We start from the raw sequence: 20,314 nt of genomic DNA, 5'->3' as shown, positions 1-20,314 counted from the left end.
TAATGTGACAACAATTCGGAGCTGCTGTCACATGGTAACAGCAGTGTAATCTGAGATGGGGAGACTGGGTATCTCAGAATTTGGTTATCTAAAGAAATACCATTGTTGGCACAAGACCAGTTTTCTCCACTCTAATGGCTTTGAATCAGAACACTAATGGGCTCCTGATGCAGAAATCAGAAAATCTCTTGGCTGTTGACTTGAGTGACTAGAAGATAGTAGCATGACTAATCAGACAAAATATATTAGACATGCAAAGAAATACACGGTTTCCAAGCTTGAATTATTGAGAAGCAGTTTCAGTAAAGATGGAACTGTATCGATCTGCCGCAAATCTGTGTGATGTTCACTATAATATGAATTACCAGCTGCAAATTCAAACTAAAATCCTTACCCATCTCAGACTGTGCCACAAACTAGGTGAGCCTGAGCTTCAAAGTAATGAGCCTGCCAAAAAGTTAAGTTCCATCACTGTGTTTTAACAAACCGCAACAATTTTTTAGCCAGCTGTGTGGGGTAATTTAGGCCAATAAGGCCTGGTCTACACTACAGAGTTAAGTCGATGCAAGGTAGCTTACGTTGACCAATGTAAGTTTCTACACTAAAATTTCACTCCTGCTGATGTAACTGCCCCACTACATTGACTTAATAACTCCACCCCCACAAGAGGCATAGTCAATGTTGATGTAGTTAGGTCAATACAGCGTCAGTGTAGATCAGTGGTTCTCAACCAGGGTACACGTACCCTGGGGGTACGCAGAGGTCTTCCAAGGGATACAACAACTCATCTAGATATTTGCCTAATTTTACAACAGGCTACATAAAAAGCACGAGCAAAGTCAGTAGAAACTAAAATTTCATACAGACAATGACTTGTTTATACTGCTCTACCAACTATACACTGAAATGTAAGTACAATATTTATATTCCAACTGATTTATTTTATAATAATATGATAAAAATGAGAAAGTAAGCAATTTTTCAGTAATAGCGTGCTGTAACACTTCTGTATGGTTATGTCTGATTTTGTCAGCAGGTAGTTTTTAAGTGAGGTGAAACTTGTGGGTGCGCAAGACAACTTAGACTCCTGAAAGGGGTACAGTAGTCTGGAAAGGTTGTAGACGCTGTATTACTTACATCGACTGTTACTGGCTTTCAGCAGCCATTCCACAATGACCCACACTGACAGTACGATCGGTGCAAGTGCTCCTGGTGAGGACACACACCGCCGACAGAAGGAGTAAAGTGTAGATGCACACAAATGATGTAATTACTGCAGTGGCTGTATGCTGACTTAAGTTAGGTTGACTTAGTGCATGTCTACACCACAAAATTAAGTCATGTATTATGTTCATTTGCAAAGTAGAAAGCTTGGAAACACAAGAAGGGCTCGCTTGAAGGCATTCGTTCATTTATTTAAAAAAAGATTTTAGATAAGACTAAACCTGCTTGTGGCACTGATAAGCAAACATCTTCTAACGACTCAACTCAGCTAAAAAAAAATTCTGATTTCTGGACCAGAAGCCTATCAGTGATTTGATAGGGTATATTTGAGTGGGTATGATTAAGTGTTACTGCATTTTACACAAATACTTGTAGTGGAGTTTCCAAGCACTAGAGCAAGGGTGGGCAAACTATGGTCCGCGGGCCGGATCCAGCTCGTCAGGGCTTTGGATCCGGCCGGCGGGACTGCCACCCCCATGGGCCCCGCACCACTCCTGGAAGTGGCCAGCACCACGTCCCTGGAGCCCCTGTGGGGGTCAGGGCAGAGGGCTCCGCACAGGGAGCTTCGGGGGAGGCACCCCCAAGCGAGGGCAGCAGGTGAAGCCCTTTGCCCTCCCTCCCCCAGGGGCCGGGGGGATGTGGTGCCAGCCACTTCCGGAAGCAGCACGGCGTGGGGCCAGGGCAGCCAGGGAGCCGGCCGTTGCCCCGCTGCACACTGCTGCCACCCCGGAGCCGCTCAAGGTAAGCGGCACAGGCCAGAGCCTGCACCCCAAACCCCTCCTGCATCCTGCACCCCAACCCCTGGCCCTGAGACCCCTCGGGCACCCCACAACCCTTGTGCACCTCAACCCCCTACCCTGAGCCCCCTCCCGCACTCCACACTCCCTCCTGCACCCCAACCCGTTGCCCTGAGCCCCTTCCCACACACCGCGCTCCCTCCCTCCTGCACCCCAACCCCATGCTCCTACCTGCAATTTCCCCACCCAGACGTGGCCCTCAGGCCAAAAGTTTGCCCACCCCTGCGCTAGAGGCTAACATCCAGATTCTAAATGTCTTTGCACTGGGAACTGCTTTCATCCCCAGTATAGGGCAGCAGAGTGAGAGCAGGTAAGCTGAGCATATGTCAACGTGCTCTTTTGGGAAGTATTTTCCTTCCAAGTAGTTCAGAATAAAGTCCAGGTGTAAGGGACTGTTATATCATAAGTAATGTAAGCTAAAAACGTCACTACTGAAACCCTTGCCAACATGCTTTTGAGGAAGAAAACATTTTAAGGAAATAGTGTTCATCATCATCATTCATGTGAGGCTCACACCATTGGTTTGTTCAGTGCTTGAATAGGATTGTGTGGTACAGGTGTTTACACTATAACCTGCTTCTCACTGCAGAGTGGGAAAAAGTGAGGAAACTGGGGCATACCAGAGGTTCAGGGGACAAAGCATTTATTTTCTCCATTCAGGAACTGGGTTTGTTACTCTTACCGATGAACAAATACAGAAATAGCTTTTCTAAGCTGGGGTTGCACATTTGCTAGCAAGCACAATGACTGCCAACAAAAGCAGCCGGAATGCATTAGTTGTAGCAGAAGTATCAACATCATCTGCATGTTGCACCCCATATTATATCAGCTGCTGGGAAAATGTATTATTTACCTAAGTGCTTCTGCAAGCTACCTGCAACTGAGAGCTTGTGCCTCCATCTGTGAGGCCAAAGACCACGGAGCTACAATTTCAAACTGAATCATGCCCTCCTCCACTGCTTATCTAGGGAGACCTGCCAAAGCAATGGTTACCTTCAGCTAATTATGTATAAAAACCCTAGCATGACAATCCCTAGAGAAATTAAAGTTATTAAGCAGCTCTATCTTATTTCTGTTCCATTGCTGGCTAAGCTCTACTCTATTGAAACTCATGTAATTGGATATGCTGATTTCCGGAGAATTAGGGAAGCCTCAGCTTGGACTATACTCACTGTTGCTTTCTCCAGTTTTCTTGGAAGTTGGAGGACTTAGATTACTTTCAGGGAAGTTTCTGGAGAGTATTAGCTGCCCTACTCATTTCCTGTCCTCAAATAAAACCAAGCATGCTCACATCCCATTCACAGAAAGAACATGATTACGCCAAGACCACTCTTCTCCCACTAAAGGACAATCAGATCAACATACCTTTTCACTTTGTCTGGCTGCTCATAGTTGCTCAAACTGGAGTGAGTGTTACTTTCCCTACTGGACACCTCTTTGAGCTCTGGCCCTCGGATACGCTCAAGGAAAGAATCTGGCCTTTGGTCTTCATGATGCAAATGTCGGGTCACCCATGATCTCAGAGATAAGACGAAACGGGATAACCTGCAAGGAAGAGACACACAGTGCTGTCTGAAGAGACAAGAATCCCAGATGGCTCAAGGCTTCCTGCAGGGCTAGAGCCACACCCAGTAGCAGCTAGAACTTCTCCATCAATGGGCTTGAGTGGAGAGTATCCCAGATGGGGTTTTCACAGCCTCTGGATCCCTGTCACATCACTGGAGTCTGACATTTTGCTGTATAATACTAGGCATCTGCAACAACTTCCACATCATGGGCTCTCCATCCTCTGACATGGTAAAGGAACCAGGAAGATATCTTATTCACCAGGTCTCAGTGTCCCCCACCAGCACCACATGGGACAGGAGCCCGATAGACCTCCCTAGCTGTATGATCAGCAGGCAGCTTGCCAAGGGGGGAGGGACTGGAAATCATCTAGAGCTCTGGAAGCTTCTGACATTAGGAGTAATGTAAAGAGGTGAGAGATCCTGTGCTGAGGAAAGGGGGGAGATGTTGAATCCTTGTGTGATGACTTACCCAAAGGATGCCATGTGAAGTAAGGAAGAGGGTGATTGGATGGTGAAGGAGGATGGGTTGTGAAGAGATTGCTGGAAAGTGGTGGAGGCCGGAGACTCAGATTAAGGGGACACTTTCCCTTTAACCATATTTTAGTGGGTTGAGAATGTGGATGAATTTTATCAGTAACTGTGCAACCTTATTTTGTAAATCTCATCGTGACACTGGCAAACCAGGTACCAGCTCTTGCCAAGACTGCAGGTATTAGCTAAGAACTGAGAAACTCACAGCTGGAGACCAGAGAGTTCAAGTGTGTGCTGGATTTGCTCAAAATAGGTATTAGTCTTATAAGAATGTGTTGTGTTTAGACTCTAGGAAATGCTTGTAAGTTGCTGTGTGTATGAATCTCACTTGTAATGTCTGTATTCCATGCTGTCAGAAACCATGTACGTTTTCCTTTTTAACTTTGAAAATGTTTGCTCTGAATTTGTGAACCCAGGCACAGAATCCTCCCTTCCCTCTCCTCACCCCTCCAGGAGGACCATCAAAATTTAAATGGTCCATTACAAGACAAAAGCTTTGTTAATTGCCTCACCATGGGGAAGCACACACAGAAGCACATGGGGAAGCACACACAGAAGACCTCATCCCATCGCTCTGAATGCTGGAAGAGGGAAATAAAGGTAGTTGATGTGAAGATTTTTCATCTCTTTGCTGTTTGCTCTCTCACAGGGCCAGGGAAACCAAACTGAAGCCAGAGATCCCCAAGGATCCTGTGTTCCTTCTAATTTTTTACGTCCATGTGCGGAATGAATTTTGTTATGTGCACCAATATGGAGGGGATGTGTCACACATCACCTTCATATGGGTGCACATAACAGAATTTATGTGGTGTGGGTGGGCGAGGGTTTTGGAGTGTGAGAGGGGGCTCAGGGCTGTGGCAGAAGCTTGAGGTGTGGGGAGGGTGAGGGCTCTGGCTGGGGGTGCGGGCTCTGGGGTGGGGCTGGGGATGAGGGGTTTGGGGTACAGGCTGCCCTAGGGCTGCAGTGAAGAGAGAGGACTCCCCCCAGCCCTCTCTCACCACAACAGCTTGGGGCTGAGGAAAAGGTGCCTCTCCCCGGCCACGGCAGCTCCAGCGGGCCTGAGCCAGGCCGAGGGAGGGGCTCCTCTCCCCCAGCTGCGGCAAGTCCAGGACAGGTCTGTGCTGGAGAGGGGCACCTCTCCCCGCCAGTGCAGGTCAGTACTGAACCCGGCAGGGAGGGGCACCTCTCCCCGCTATGGCAGGTCCATGGTGGGGGAGAGGTGCCTCTCCCCACTGCAGTTCTGAGCCCCTGCATGGGGCTTAATAGGCAGCTGCGTGACCATGCAGCCGCGCAGCTTAGAGGAAATGTAGATTATTTTCTTGGTCCACCCTAAAAAACGTTTTGAATTGACAGATCTCTCTCCAGCTCTGTCATTCTTAGAATTTAGATGGTAACTCATTTGTGTGTTTGCTTGCTTTAACCTGTAAATAACTCTTTTTCCCCCCCTCTAGTTAATAACCCTTTACATAGTTTATTACAGGATTGGCTACGGGCCTTATCTTAGGTGTAAGATCGAGGGAATCCACTGATCTGAGATAAGTGACTGGTCTCTTGAAATTGGAAGCAACCTGAATGTGGTGTGATTTTTTAGTGTAAGTGACCATTTATCACTAAGCCCGGTTTGTCTGAGTGACAATAGGCTGGAGAATATAAGGGGACTGTCTGTGACTCTGTGTTAAGATTGTTACAGTGATCACTGAGTTCACATTTGTTATTGGCTTGGTAAAATCTATTTATAGAACATACCATCGGTTTGGGGTATCTGCCCTGTTTTTCCCAGTCTGCCCTGAGGTAGGCACCCCTAATCGTGAACCACTCCAGACAGTGTGACATCATCTAACTACCTTCCTATTTCACTTCCTACTGTTTGTAGTTTTGGCCTGTTGTGTCATGTCAATTATTAGATTGTAAACACTTCAGGGCAGACAATAAATCTATATGTATGTTCTCTAAGGTGTCTAACATACTGTGTACATTATGAATAATTTATTATGATAACTGGACTAGCCCCTAATATGAAAGCCACTAATTGCCTGTTGCATGTAACCTAGCATTTCCTCATCCTAAAATCCTAATGGAGCACTAGAACAACATAAACAAACACTCATGATACCTGAATAAGTTTTATCACTGCTGCATAGTTTCTCTTTATGTTCTTCCCACCCCAAGTTACATGTTCTTAAAGGACAATAATTGTTCTTTGTAAAAGTGGCAAAGTGAGTATTTTGCTTCTAAAATGTATCCAAATGACAATATTTGAGACTGAAATCCCCAGCAGTGATAACAGTTTATCAATGTAATAATCCACAGAGGAGACTATTTTCCTCTAATGGCAGCCCAGTCGGACAGGTGCTGTGCACTTCCATGCTTCCTAGACCTGCCCTGAGCAAACAACGTGCTGAAATGCTGAACAGAGAAGAACTTCTTTGATAGGCCCAGCAATATTCAAGGAAAGTTCTTTAGACTTCTCCAGATAAGCTTGCATTACATCTGTCCAGAATCTACAAGGTGGATAACACAGTGATGAAAACACTTGTACTTTAGCAATTTAAATGCTACTGTACAGTACATATGCCACTTGACTGCAAATTCTCAAGGGCCTAAGACAATAGCTACTCTGAAACCTAGCTTCTGACAGACTTTCCTCAGAATATCTTACCTTTGAGTTGCAAAGGATAAAAAAGGAAGGAACATAGAAATCAGACGAGAGTTTTTCACATTCCTGTTTCTTTATTAGTTTCCACATTGGGTCAGTATCATACATATAATCTAAAGCCTACATTAATTACGGGACAGAATGTAATTCTAAGACTACAAAACAAAAACCTCACCAAGGCCACAGAATAAATGATACAGCCTTCACCTCATTGACAAAATATGAAATTAAGGTCCAGTATCCTTGTGCCTGTCTGGTAGGCTACAGTTTGTGGTTTGCACAGATAATGAAAATGATTCATTTGGTTGGTCTTAACTACACTAGAAAGCAGAACATTTTAAAGAGGCAGAGTCAACTCTTTTAGGCACCAGTTTTACAAACCTAAGGTAAGTCAAAAAGTTCCTAATATATATTTTAATTCCACTGAAAACCATTCACCAACAGAATTTGCACCCCACACATTGCAGCACTGTGTTATTGCATGAGAACCTGAAAGTAGAAGTAACTAGAAGCAAAAAGGGAACTGAGTAGTTTATTTTCCATTGTCCATGATGAAAGAAATGGAGAATAATAAACTACATTTGTAAAATGACTTCAGTTTTAATAATCATTGTTTCTTTTAAACATGTGACATTTAACTTGAAAGTGTCCCTCACATAATTAATGACTGGTTTCAGAGTAGCAGCCGTGTAAGTCTGTATTCACAAAAAGAAAAGGAGGACTTGTGGCACCTTAGAGACTAACAAATTTATTTGAGCATAAGCTTTCGTGAGCTACAGTGAAGTGAAGTGAGCTGTAGCTCACGAAAGCTTATGCTCAAATAAATTTGTTAGTCTCTAAGGTGCCACAAGTCCTCCTTTTCTTTTTATAATTAATGACTATATCAGAAGACAAACGGAGCTCTGAATTCAGTTGAAATTCTTTAGGTCAGGCACAGAGGCCCCTATTCAGGAATGCACTTAAATCCAGGCTCCACTTCAGACATGTGCTTAATTTCCAATGCACTAAATAGGACTTAAGCACATTCCTAAATATAAGCACGTGCTTAAGTGCTGTCCTGGAGAGAGGTGCTTTCCTAAATCTGGACCAAAGTCAGCACCTCCAACCTTTGTTGACTGAGGCTCCAAGTGCACCACAGACATAATTTAATCCTAAAAATACCCAGCAATCCCTGTATTCTCAAAGTCTACTGTCTGCTTTCTCGTCAGAGCCATCCATCATCAAGACTGGGAGGGAACAGTTATTACACTCTTATTACATAAGATTATATCCAGTTAACAGTCTGAAAAGAAACTTCTTATTTGTCCCTTCCCTTACTGTTTGACTTTACTACTTATTTTTCCTCCATATTCAATTTATTTTCAGTGTTGATTAAACCTTTTTCCTATTTGAATTAGAATGTGCTTTTCCGTCTGAGCCCACTCGCCAACTCCAGCACACTAAAAACTGAGCTATAAGTACAAAATTAAAGTCAAAGCCTCTTTTGTTCCATTTTATGTTCATTATAGGCTTTTCATGTTTTCAGATGGATTGAACTCATTTTCTAGTAAATCTATGACCACCATCCCTGTCCTCCCACATTCAACAATCTTTTGCAGACATGAGATCCTTTACTATTCGAAGTTAAGCTAGTTAGCCAGTTACCTAGCCATTGCTCCAGTGCCTGTGAATGAGCTCCTGCGGGATTCAGACAGGCCTCTTGTCTCCATGGAAATCTCTCTCTGCAATTCTGAAGAAGTGTCCTCACACAGTGAATGGGTCCTGCAAAATCAGTTTTAAAAAAGAAGGCTTTTATTCAGCCTACAATTAATTTGCCACTCATTCAATTCTTCCTCTCACGTAATAAAGGGGAGAGGGGAGCAATACTCTTCTCTCCATCACAAAGGCTACTGCAGCCGGGTACAAACTGAACACATGACAAGCATAGTTTACTAATTTTCTGTCGCAGTCTTGCACCCACTGAAGTCAATGGAAGTTCTGCTATTGATGAAAGCAGACACAAAAGTGGACTTTTTATTGATAAATACACAGTTCAAAGATAATACAGAATTTACTTCAACAGAATAGGGTTCAGTGTTGCCAATTACATGAGCTCAAAATTTATGAGTCAGCCCACCACCCCAAAAAATCATGAGATTGGCTTTAAGATTATGAGATTTTAAAAATAGTGGTGAAACCCTGTTCTTATTGAAGACAATGGAAGTTTTAAAATTGATTTCAATCGGCCAGAATTGCATCTCATCCAATAAGTTCTGGGTTCTTTTTCATTACCTCCTGGTTCCTTAGGATTCACATTTTCAAACTCTTCTCTGCAACCAAGAGGGCTAGAAACTTTTTTTTTTAATGAAAGCTGAGATTCTCACATTATCACATGACTCTAGAATCTGGGGCTTTATGGAAAACACCAAATATCATGTGACTTGCAATAACATTGCAAGAGTTGGCAACACCCCAACAGAGGAAATTAGTTAACTAAATTGGGTGTATTTTCAGTGGAGAAAATGACTTGCACCAGCAGTCACGCTTACAACTAATATAGCATCTCTTCATCACCCAGTCTGAAAAGAACTCTTTTACCAAATTGTTCCAAAAACTATTGGGATTCTCCCCATGCTGACTGTTTTCTTCTTATTCTCTTCCTGATACAAAGAGATAACATACATTCTGCTTCATGTTGGAAAGGCTGTATAAATCTGACTCAGACCTCCTGTTATTGGTTTAGTATTTTATATATACACAGCGATCTTAGGTACCATTAGTACTATAATGTTACTGTAAGTACTGTTCACATTTTTTTCTTACGAGTCTTACAAATAATTTTAAGGAGAGAGTGGAATGAGAGTTCGTATAGCAATAACTCTAAGATTCAGAAACGCAGAGTGAGAAAAGAATGTCTTCTAGAGAAACAGATCCTACAGATGTCCAAGAAAGCCAGACCTGTATATACTGAGGGTAGAAGGACAAATGATTCCAGACAGAAGATTTCTCGTTCCAGAATCAAAGAGCATATTGTTCATCTTTTACAACCACCACAGCTTTTTGTTCCTGAAAAGTAGGACTAAGGGTATGTCTACACTGGAGCTGGAAGGTATAATTTCCAGCTCAGATAAACAAACCCTCGCTAGCTCCGATCAAGCTAGCATACTAAAAATAGAAATGTAGCCACAGCAGCATGAACAGTGTGGGTCGCTAGCTGCCCTGATTATCATCCCATCAGAGACCCTAGGTGGCTAACTTGTCCTATCACTTGTGCCACTGTGGCTACACTTCCATTTTTAGCTTGCTAACTTGATCAGAGCTAATGTGGGTACGTCAACTCGAAGTAGAACTTACATCTTCCAGCTCTAGTGTAGACATACCTCAGAATGGCACATCTCCTCAGTGATGGGCATGTGATCTCAGAAGGAACATATGTTTGGAAAGTCTGGGTTAGGGATTGGGCCACTAATATTGGATGCACATTCATAGGGCCTAATTCTGATCTCATTACACAGAGAATCCCTTTTCTGTGACTATACAACCTTTCAGCAGCCAGGAGGTAGAAGTGGCTGCTCCGAGAGAGAGGAAAAGGGTAGCTGGGGAGAGCAAGAAAAAGGCTACTGAACTGTTGTTAGGAAAAGAGCCTGCACTGGACACAGGTCAATCTTTGTGGGACAGGCAACCATGGGTGGAAAGAAGGTGGTGAAAGAGCCAGAGGATACTCTTGGGAGAGAAGGGACGCATCCACAGGTGAAGAGATATAGGACAGAGAGGAGAGCAGGCAGCCACAGGGAGGAGAAAGAGGAGGTAGCAATTAGGAAAACAGAACAAATAAGGGAAGCTTCATGTGGGGAAGAGGAAAAGTGGGGAAGTTGAGAAAGGAACTGGGATGGAGCAGGGAACAGAAAAACAGGAAATCATGAGGAGCAGAAGGAGAACATCAACCAAAGGTTCAGGAAGGAAGATAGTATGGGTGAGAGAACAAGGGTAGGGGGAGGAGCATGGCAGCAAAAAAAAAAAAAAAAAAAGCAGAGAGACAGAAAAGATCATTAGGACTCGGGTAAAAGTAGGGAGAGCCATGGAAAATATGGGGACAAAGAACATTTTTCAAAGGGGCAATTTTTCCAATAAGGTGGTGTGGGGAGAAGGGTTTAGTGACTGCTGAAGGGTTATAAGTGCATTCTGTTGAACTTCATATTGTTTTCCTGTGCCCTTTTTCTTTCGCCCTTCTAAGAAGGAAATAGCCTAAAATTCACAAGGATGTATACACAAGAACAGCCACCCAACAGCTGGGTGCCTGATAGACCTCAGCCTGTGACATATTTGAGTATTTGCCTTTGGCTAAATCTATACCATCTTGGTAACTATGACCATAGCCAACAGCAGTGATGACCAACTATCCCACAAAGATAGTTGGTCTACCAGAACCCAGTTGTATGAATACACCCTAGCTGCTGGCAAGCAGATGCAACAGTATAACCAAGCAAGTCAACAACAGTGTGTGAAGCCCTTTCCCATGGTGGGAGAAAAGGGCAAAGAAAAGTTTTGCAAATATTGGTTCTACCTGAGAAAGATATCCGATTGTAGAATGAAAGGGAGATGTGGAAATGTAACTGAATGAAAGAGCACAGAGAGAGTTGTTTCCTAACCACAGTCAAACCAAGAGTAGAGAAAGGTCAGTGGGTTGTAAGGCCTTGTCTATACACAAACTTGTAATGGTGAAGTTAAATTGGAAGGAATTAATGTAAGCTACATCAATATAAGTAGGGCCCTACCACATTCATGGTCCACTTTGGTAAATCTCACGGTCATAGCATTTTAAAAATCTTAAATTTCACAGTTTCAGATATTTAAATCTTAAATTTCACGATGTTGTCACAAATGAATAATATGTATTTAAAAATATAAATATGCAAAGCCCTTAAGTCAGTGTTTCTCAAACTGGAGTTCCTGACCCAAAAGGGGGTTGCAAGGCTATTGTGGGGGGTTGGGGTATTGCCACCCTTATTTCTGCGCTGCCTTGACTGCTGATCCTGAGAATCCTCCTGAGACAGCGCTGTTGGAACCACTCCAGCTGCTTGAGATGTCGTCTGTAGGTTACTCAGGTCTCACACCCATGGAGAAGGGTGGGAATGACAACTGCCCTGTAAATCAAAATCTTCGTACCTGTTTGCAGATTCCTATCATTGAAGACTCCTTTGAACAGTCTTCCAAAGGACGTGCTGGCACAGGGGATCCTGTATTCGACTTCTGTGTCAATTTTAGCCGTTTGGAAGAAGTGGCTGCCAAGGTAAAGAAAATGGTCCACATTTTGCAGGGGTTCTCTCTCCACTGATGGTGATTTCTAGAATACAAAGAGTAGTTTGTGCAGGTGAGGGATGGCAGGATACCTTGGTTTTCCCGATGTTGAGAAAGAGACCCAGGCTGTGATAGGCATCTGCAAAAAGATTTAGGGTGCTTTGCAGGTCGGCCTCTGTATGTGCAAGAATGACACAGTCATCTGCATACTGAAGGTCAGTGATGCCAGTTCTCGTGATCTTACATTTTGTTTGGAGATGTCAAAGATTGAGGAGTTGGCCATTCATACGATACTCAGTCCCGATTCTGTCAGGAAGGCAGTCACGAATGAGAATCAGGATCACGGCAAGGTAAATGGAGAAAAGTGCTGGAGCAATGACACAGTCCTGCTTGACACCAGTGCAACTGATGAATGGTTCTGTCTCTGCGCTGTTACACAAAATGGTGGCAGTCATTCCATCATGGAGTAGTCTGATGATGGAAATGAATTTCTCTAGACAGCCAAACCCACCCAGAACCCTCCATAGGGCATCACGATTGATAGAGTCAAAGGCCTTGGTTAAGTTGATGAATGCCATGAACAGTTCCTGGTGTTGCTCTCTGCACTTCTCCTGAATCTGTCGTGCCACAAAGATCATGTCGGTTGTGCCTCGGGATGGCCTGAAGCCACACTGTGATTCAGGGAGAAGTTCCTCGGCAAGGGGGAGGAGGCAGTTTAGTAGGATCCAGGCAAGAATCTTCCCTGCGATGGAGAGGAGGGCAATACTTCTGTAGTTCCCGCACAAAGATTTGTTCCCTTTCTTGAATATTGTAACAATGTTGATGTTCTTAACGTCAGGTGGAATTTCTTCACAGGTCCAGATTTTGTCAAGGAGTTGGCAAAGTTTGTGCTGGAGCATTGTTCCACCAGTTTTAAAAACCTCAGCTGGGATGCCGTCTGGGCCTGGTACCTTATGATTTTTTGTCTGAGTGACGGCATGCCGGACTTCCTCAGAACTTGAGGGATCAAAGTGTTCCATTGCTGAGCGCTGTGGAATAAACTCGATGGTGTCTTCAAAGACCTTGGATTTGCAGTTTAGTATGCTCTCAAAGTGCTCCTTCCAGCATTGTTTAATGACTGCATTATCCTTGAGGAGGCTGAGAGCATAAGGGGGTTGGGCCTTTGGAGCTTAGCCCATATATAGCTTTTGTTGCTTGAAAGAAGCTTCTCATGTCATCCTGGTCTACAAAACCCTGGATCTCAGAGGCCTTCTCTTGCCACCACTATTTCAGTAATAGTGTGCTGTGACACTTTTGTATTTTTATGTCTGATTTTGTAAGCAAGCAGTTTTTAAGTGAGGTGAAACTTGGGGGTATGCAAGACAGATCAGACTCCTGAAAGGGATACAGTAGTCTGGAAAGGTTGAGAGCCACTGAACTAAAGCAATTTATTTAAATGAGGACAAACCTGTGTAAGTTTTGGTACAGACGTACCCTTAATGTACCTGGAAACTTAATATAAGGAATCCCAGAAGAAAAGTTGGCAATTATACAAGAATCAAAATGAACAATGATTAAAATATGTTGTCCTTGTCCCCTGACGGTAGGACAAGAAGTAATTGACTTAATCTGCAGCAAAAGAGATATTAGGGAAAAAGTTCTAACTACATATCAGGGTAGTTAAGCTCTGCAACTGGCTTCTAAGGGAGACTGTGGAATCCCCATCATGGGAGGTTTTTAAGAACAAGTCAGACAAACACCTGTTGGTTTAGGTATACTTAGTCCTGCCTCTGTGCAGAGGGTTGGACTAGATAATCTTTCGTGGTTCCTCCCAGCCCTGCGTTTCTATGATTTCTATAAAAACTCTCTCAACAACCTGGGTTTTGGTGCCAGCACAGTTGTATCTTAATTAGGGCTGTCAATTAATCGCTGTTAACTCACGCAATTAACACAAAAAAAAATCAACCGCTATTAAAATAATTAATCACGATTAATCACAGTTCTAATCACACTGTTAAACAATAGAATACCAATTGAAATTAAATATTTTTAGATTTTTTTTCATTTTCAAATATATTGATTTCAATTACAACACAGGATACAAAGCGTACAATCCTTACTTTATATTATTTTTATTACAAATATTTGCACTGTAAAAATGATAAACAAAAGAAATGGTATTTTTCAATTTACCTCAGACAAGTACTGTAGTACAATCTCTATCATGAAAGTGCAAGAAGTAGGACTGAGTGGACTAATAGGCTCTAAAGTTTTCCATTGTTTTATTTTAGAATGCAGGGGGGAGGATGTACATAATTTTACATTTGTATGTTCAATTTTCATGATAAAGAGATTGCACTACAGTACCTGTATTAGGTGAATTGAAAAATACTATCTTTTTTTTTTTAACAGTGCAAATATTTGTAATCAAAATAAATATAAAGTGAGCACTGTACACTTTGTATTCCGTCTTGTAATTGAAATCAATATATTTGAAAATGTAGAAAACAACCAAAATATTTAAATAAATGGTATTCTATTATTGTTTAACAGCGTGACTAATCACACGATTAATCAGGATTCATTTTTTTAATCACTTGACAGCCCTAATCTTAATATTTGCTGGTGTTAGATCAGGAGTTAAGTAAGCAGCGGACAAAGTCCCACTCTGTAAGACCCATCGCTGGATGGGTCACTACAAAAACTAATTTCCCCCTGCTGATACTCACACCTTCTTGTTAACTGTGTGAAATGGGCCACCTTGATTACATTGGCCTCATTAGCACTACAAAAGTGATTTCCACCCCTTTTTGTCAACTGTTGAGAATAGCCCACTTCCACCTTAATTGAATTGGCTTGTTAGCACTGACCCCCCACTTGGTAAGGCAACTCTCATCTTTTCATATGCTGTGTATTTATACCTCTCTACTGTATTTTCCACTCCATGCATCTGATGAAGCGGGTTTTAGCCCACGAAAGCTCATGCCCAAATACATGTGTTAGTCTTTAAGGTGCCACAAGGACTCCACATTGTTTTTGCTGATACAAACCAACACGGCTATGACTCTGAAATCTGTAAGACAGATCTATTGTGCGAGGCCTTCTGGTCCATGGTTGCCTCTTCAGTACACTGGAGCCCACTCAAACTGGAAATCTGCAGTCTATTGTCCCCCTCCCCCCACGTGCTTGAAATGGCTTAAACATGTATAATATAATCACACTTTGCACTTCAGTAGAGCCCTTGAGACTCTGCAGATTCAGCTGGGGAGCATGCAACTACCCATCCAGTTGCTAGTGTTAGCTACAGGGAACATATTAACCAGCTCTTCATCAGCTGCATGAGCTTTGTATTTAAGTCTGGGAGTTGATTTTGATCTATAAAGCTAAATAGTTTTAGTCCCGCTATTTGAATGATCAACTTTCAACCTAGTTGAGATCAGATGGAACACTCAAGCTAACAGTCACCAGATTTAATCACCTAGAATCCAACCCAGTGCTCACTGAAATCAGTGGAAAGACTTCCATTGACTCAGGAGACATTGAATTACACCCCCCTCCACCCCCCCACTCTCCCCATGATCAGGTATTCTTAGTGTAGGATCCTTGACTCCAGAATTTACCTCCACAGCTGCTCCATCAGAGCCAGAATCTGCTTAATTTCAGGAAAAGGAACAAGGCCCAGCTGCTTCCTCAGGCTTTGGCTAAGGGACTGGTGCTGGGTGGGTAAATTGCTGTGTCACTGTATTTTGGGAGGTCTTGTGTTTTGTTCTTGGTGCCTGACTTTTGTTCTAAAAAGGTCATTAACCCTATTAATGGTTGTACACATGCTGTCAAGGTTCCTCCCCCACTCTGAACTCTAGGGTACAGATATGGGGACCTGCATGAAAAACCTCCTAAGCTTATCTTCACCAGCTTAGGTCAAAACTTCCCCAAGGTACAAAATATTCCACCCTTTGTCCTTGGATTGGCCGCTACCACCACCAAACAGATACTGGTTACTGGGGAAGAGCTGTTTGGAAACGTCTTTCCCCCCAAAATACTTCCCAAAACCTTGCACCCCACTTTCTGGACAAGGTTTGGTAAAAAGCCTCACCAATTTGCCTAGATGACTACAGACCCAGACCCTTGGATCTTAAGAACAATGAACAATCCTCCCAACACTTGCACCCCCCCTTTCCAGGGAAATGTTGGATAAAAAGCCTCACCAATTTGCACAGGTGACCACAGACCCAAACCCTTGGATCGGAGAACAATGAAAAAGCATTCCGTTTTCTTACAAGAAGACTTTTAATAGAAATAGAAGTAAATAGAAATAAAGAAATTCCCCCTGTAAAATCAGGATGGTAGATACCTTACAGGGTAATTAGATTTAAAACATAGAGAACCCCTTTAGGCAAAACCTTAAGTTACAAAAAAGATACACAGACAGAAATAGTTATTCTATTCAGCACAGTTCTTTTCTCAGCCATTTAAAGAAATCATAATCTAACACGTACCTAGCTAGATTACTTACTAAAAGTTCTAAGACTCCATTCCTGGTCTATCCCCGGCAAAGACAGAATATAGACAGACCCACAGACCCTTTGTTTCTCTCCCTCCTCCCAGCTTTTGAAAGTATCTTGTCTCCTCATTGGTCATTTTGGTCAGGTGCCAGTGAGGTTACCTTTAGCTTCTTAACCCTTTACAGGTGAGAGGAGCTTTTCCCTGGCCAGGAGGGATTTTAAAGGGGTTTACCCTTCCCTTTATGAGCTTATTTTATCAATAAATATATGCTCCGTAGGCATGTATGATGTGGATTTGTAGCTTAGGAAAAATAAAACCCTTGTGAGAAGGCTGTACTGAAGTGATGACATTCCACACTCACAGAAATGGGTTCTCTAAATTTACAACTGGATTAAAAAAAAAAACCTTAAGAATCTATCAGATATCTTTGTTTCTGAAAGTGTCATTCCAACATCGGCGAAGTAATTGCAAAGAAATTAAACCTGACTCCACTCATTTATAAAAGTTCAAATCAAGAGTAAACCTAAAATGAACTCCATTGCCTATAAAAACACAAAGATGTATATAAATTAGTATTTTCCTGATTTTCTCTCCCATGCCCTATGCATGCTGCTAGTCCTCTTAGGGCCAGATCCTGCAACTGGCTTTATCCAGGCACAAAGGTCAGCTTACAGGAGCCAGTCGCAGGTTCAGTGTTCTAGTTGCAAACTCTTCAATGTTTTATACAGTGCCAGGCACAATCCTCATAAGGGCCTCCAGTTGCCACTGTAATATTAAAATAATAATTATTATTGTTATTGTTGAGCCAGTGAGTTACACTGGTGTAAAAATCAATATGAGAGAAGACTATGGAGCCACTGAACAAAAGACAATAGGTTAAAAAACAAACACTCTTATTAGCTCATTTGTGCCTTGTAGGCCCAAACCATGTTAGACACGGTAAACAGCCATACTAGCACAGTGTGAACTACGGCACTGTGCCTCAGGGTATGTCTACACTAGGGAGACTATGTGTTGGCATAACTATGCTGGCATAGCCCCTTAGAGTAGAAGCACTTACAGAAGGGGTTTTTCTGTCAGTGTAGGAACACCACTGCACTGAACAAATTTAGCCGTGTTGATGGATGCCCTCTTCCATCAGCATAGACCAGGCCTCTGAGAGAATCAATGGTAAATCAACTGCTGCTCCACCCTTCAGGGGGGTGAAGTCTGCAAGCCCACCTGCAGTTGTCCATATCTTGCTCTAACCTCCTCCCATCCCTTCTGGGTATCTGGCAGAGCTAGTCTGGACAATGCTTACCCTGGTCCATGCATAGGAGGTGCAGGTGTGGAGGCTTCATCTTGCCCTCTTAATGCATCCATGGAAGGCCTACCCTAATCTGGCCCTAAATTTGCTTTTGCAAATATTTGGCCTTTGAGCAAAATGAAACAAAATCATTTTCACCTGCAAAAGACAGCTTGATTTAATGGAAACACTTCAAGGATCTGACCCAACTTTTAATGTCCCCTTTTGAGCGACTGATGCCATTTAGACATCTAACTACTCGATTGTGCCTCCATATCAACTAGTTTGATATCCCTGTTATGTCAACCGCACCCATACATTATGGGAGGCTGGATTTTAAAAATCAGAGCTAGAGTTTTTTGGTACAGTGGACTAGGTAGGTAGCACACTTTCGCTCTCAATCACACCCGTGAGTTACAGAGAAAAAGCTTCCAATGTATGTTGTGTGGGGCAGAGACTACCTCTCTTGCCAGTATTGACAATTCTCACTACATTTGATGTTTAACTTAAAGCCCTAGCTCTTGGAGACCTGTTATTACATGAGAATCTCAGTTTTCAATTTCTTAAAAAGAATTCTTTTAGTCCTCTTAATCCTCCATCTCTCCAGTATGCTGCAGGGATTCTAACTCCCCTCCTATCTCCTCAAACTGGAGAACGAGAGACATAAGGGAACCGGAGATGTGGATTTCCACTTATCTATGATAATGACTCACCGTTTATAACAAAAGCCTTAATGTGGGTTTGGGGATAAGAACCACCTTTTGAGATTTGTGAAAGACAACATATGAAACAATGCATCACAGCACATGAACTCCTGAAGTTCTCCATACACCGACTCTCTTTGCCACAATTCCAAACTTCCTGAAATTTTTTACAAACACGTAGGTTATAAGCTATATTTCCTGTTTTCATTTCAATCACATTCGTAACATTTTTGCAAACAATTGCATGAGCTTCATAGAGTGCTTCAGTAGTAACAAAAAATTCACAAGTTTGTCTCGTTGCTTAGAATTACATTCTTACTCACAGGCTGACTAAGCCAAACTACGTTGTCTCTTGATAAATATATCTCAATGATTGTATATCGTTTCAGACTGCTACTTGATGTTCCAAGGGCATTTTATATTTTCTAGCAATCATCTTACAACATTTCTCTCTTTGTCTTACACACACACAAGAATATCTAATCCAATTACCTTTAATAGGTCATCTCTTTTAAAGGGAGATTACATCTTTTTCACTCATCTGTAAATTCTTGTAATTAGTATTGGCCACAGCAAACAGAATGTTTGAAACAAATGCTTTTCCAGGATTACCCTCATGCTGAGAGAGTGTAATTCATGTGGTATACATGTATATTTAAGCCCCATTAGCTGTCATAATTAAGTCTTTACCTCAGATATTGTCACTGAATGCAGTGACTCGGGTATACATTTAAACCTTTAGAAAAATGCACTCACAGCTGCATCAGTAATTTTGTTCTGCAAACTGTCAATCACTGCTATCCTTTAGTAAAAGGACATAGAGGAAAGAAGGAAAGACTGATCCTTGCTTTCAGACACATTTTCTCTCTTTTCCAGTGGTGTCACTGTGCACTGATGCAGATCTTAGCACGGGTTTGCAGTCATGGTGGCTGCAGATCTCCCCAAACAGGCCCTTCTGAAGGGAATAAAGGCAACTCCACTTTCATTATGCAGCTATGAGCAGCCATATATAGCCCAGTGCAGGAAGAAGATGCCCACTCTATACAGAAGGAAAAGTCAGTGGACCCAAAAGGGGCAAGTGGGTGTTTCCAGGCTCCCTTCTGGTTACTCAACATCCCACACCCATTATTCACACAACCAAATCCGGTCAAGCTAACATGTTTCTCCAGTCCTAGAGCACAGATAAAAACAACCCACAGTGGTTGCCCCTAAAAAGAGGCAAGCTTGACTGAGATGGTGTGCATCAGCGAGAACAAACCAAGCCATATTTTCGCTGCTGTAAATGCACTGCAGAACATTCAGAGTAAATCCTACTCTTCCTCCCCTCCCTACAGGCATGGGGCTCATCTAAACTGGAAAATGAGTGGTGTTTTATAATACATTAACTCATTTGTTTATACATTATATACACCACACATTCTCCGAGTCTACCCATGCCACAGAGAGCCCCGAGTGCAAAGGTAGCTGGTACAATTACACTGTACGAGAGAAAGATATGAGGAGCCTGCAAAGCAACTCACCACTCCTATGAACCCACAGTCCTGTAAGGGGCTCCTTTTGCCCCAGACTGCAGGGAGGATTGAGAGATGACCTATAATTAGAGCCAGTGGATTTGCAACTATGCAGATTCAACAGCCTTTCCCCCTGGGGAAGCAGTAGCATAGCATAGGGAGAGGATCCCTTCTTCTCTAACCCCTCCAGCTCATCCCAGTACAGAGCCCAAAAATGTGAGGAGTATTCTGTGAATGAGATTTGGTTTTCCTTGAGTACTTATACTTCCCACTGAAGTC

General features: G+C 42.6%; 1 protein-coding gene and 1 long non-coding RNA gene across 7 annotated transcripts in view; one reads left to right on the top strand and one right to left on the bottom strand.

Annotated features, from left to right (window-relative positions):
• Positions 1–5,996, top strand: part of LOC140914645 (uncharacterized) — a 30,687-nt gene extending 24,691 nt beyond the window's left edge. For both annotated transcript variants that reach the window (XR_012159931.1, XR_012159930.1), the window contains exons 3-4: positions 4,537–4,720; positions 5,591–5,996. This is a non-coding gene — a long non-coding RNA (uncharacterized LOC140914645). The remainder of the gene's footprint in view (positions 1–4,536; positions 4,721–5,590) is intronic.
• CNGA3 (cyclic nucleotide gated channel subunit alpha 3) overlaps positions 1–20,314 on the bottom strand; it is a 60,630-nt gene that overhangs the window by 18,922 nt on the left and 21,394 nt on the right. For 4 of the 5 annotated variants that reach the window (XM_073352963.2, XM_073352953.2, XM_073352974.2 and 1 more), the window contains exons 3-4: positions 8,421–8,537; positions 3,387–3,566 (exon numbers count right to left, since the gene is read on the bottom strand). In XM_073352963.2, coding sequence (XP_073209064.1) covers positions 3,387–3,566; positions 8,421–8,537 — 297 coding nt within the window. Of the gene's footprint in view, positions 1–3,386; positions 3,567–8,420; positions 8,538–18,533; positions 18,682–20,314 lie in introns of all 5 variants that reach the window. The other variant, XM_073352983.2, reaches the window with a different exon arrangement.

Source organism: Lepidochelys kempii, chromosome 1, assembly GCF_965140285.1.
Source record: "Lepidochelys kempii isolate rLepKem1 chromosome 1, rLepKem1.hap1, whole genome shotgun sequence".
Classification (NCBI taxonomy): Eukaryota; Metazoa; Chordata; order Testudines; family Cheloniidae; genus Lepidochelys; species Lepidochelys kempii.
The sequence above is the reverse complement of the archived record's forward strand: the minus strand, read 5'-3'. Positions and strand labels throughout refer to the sequence as shown.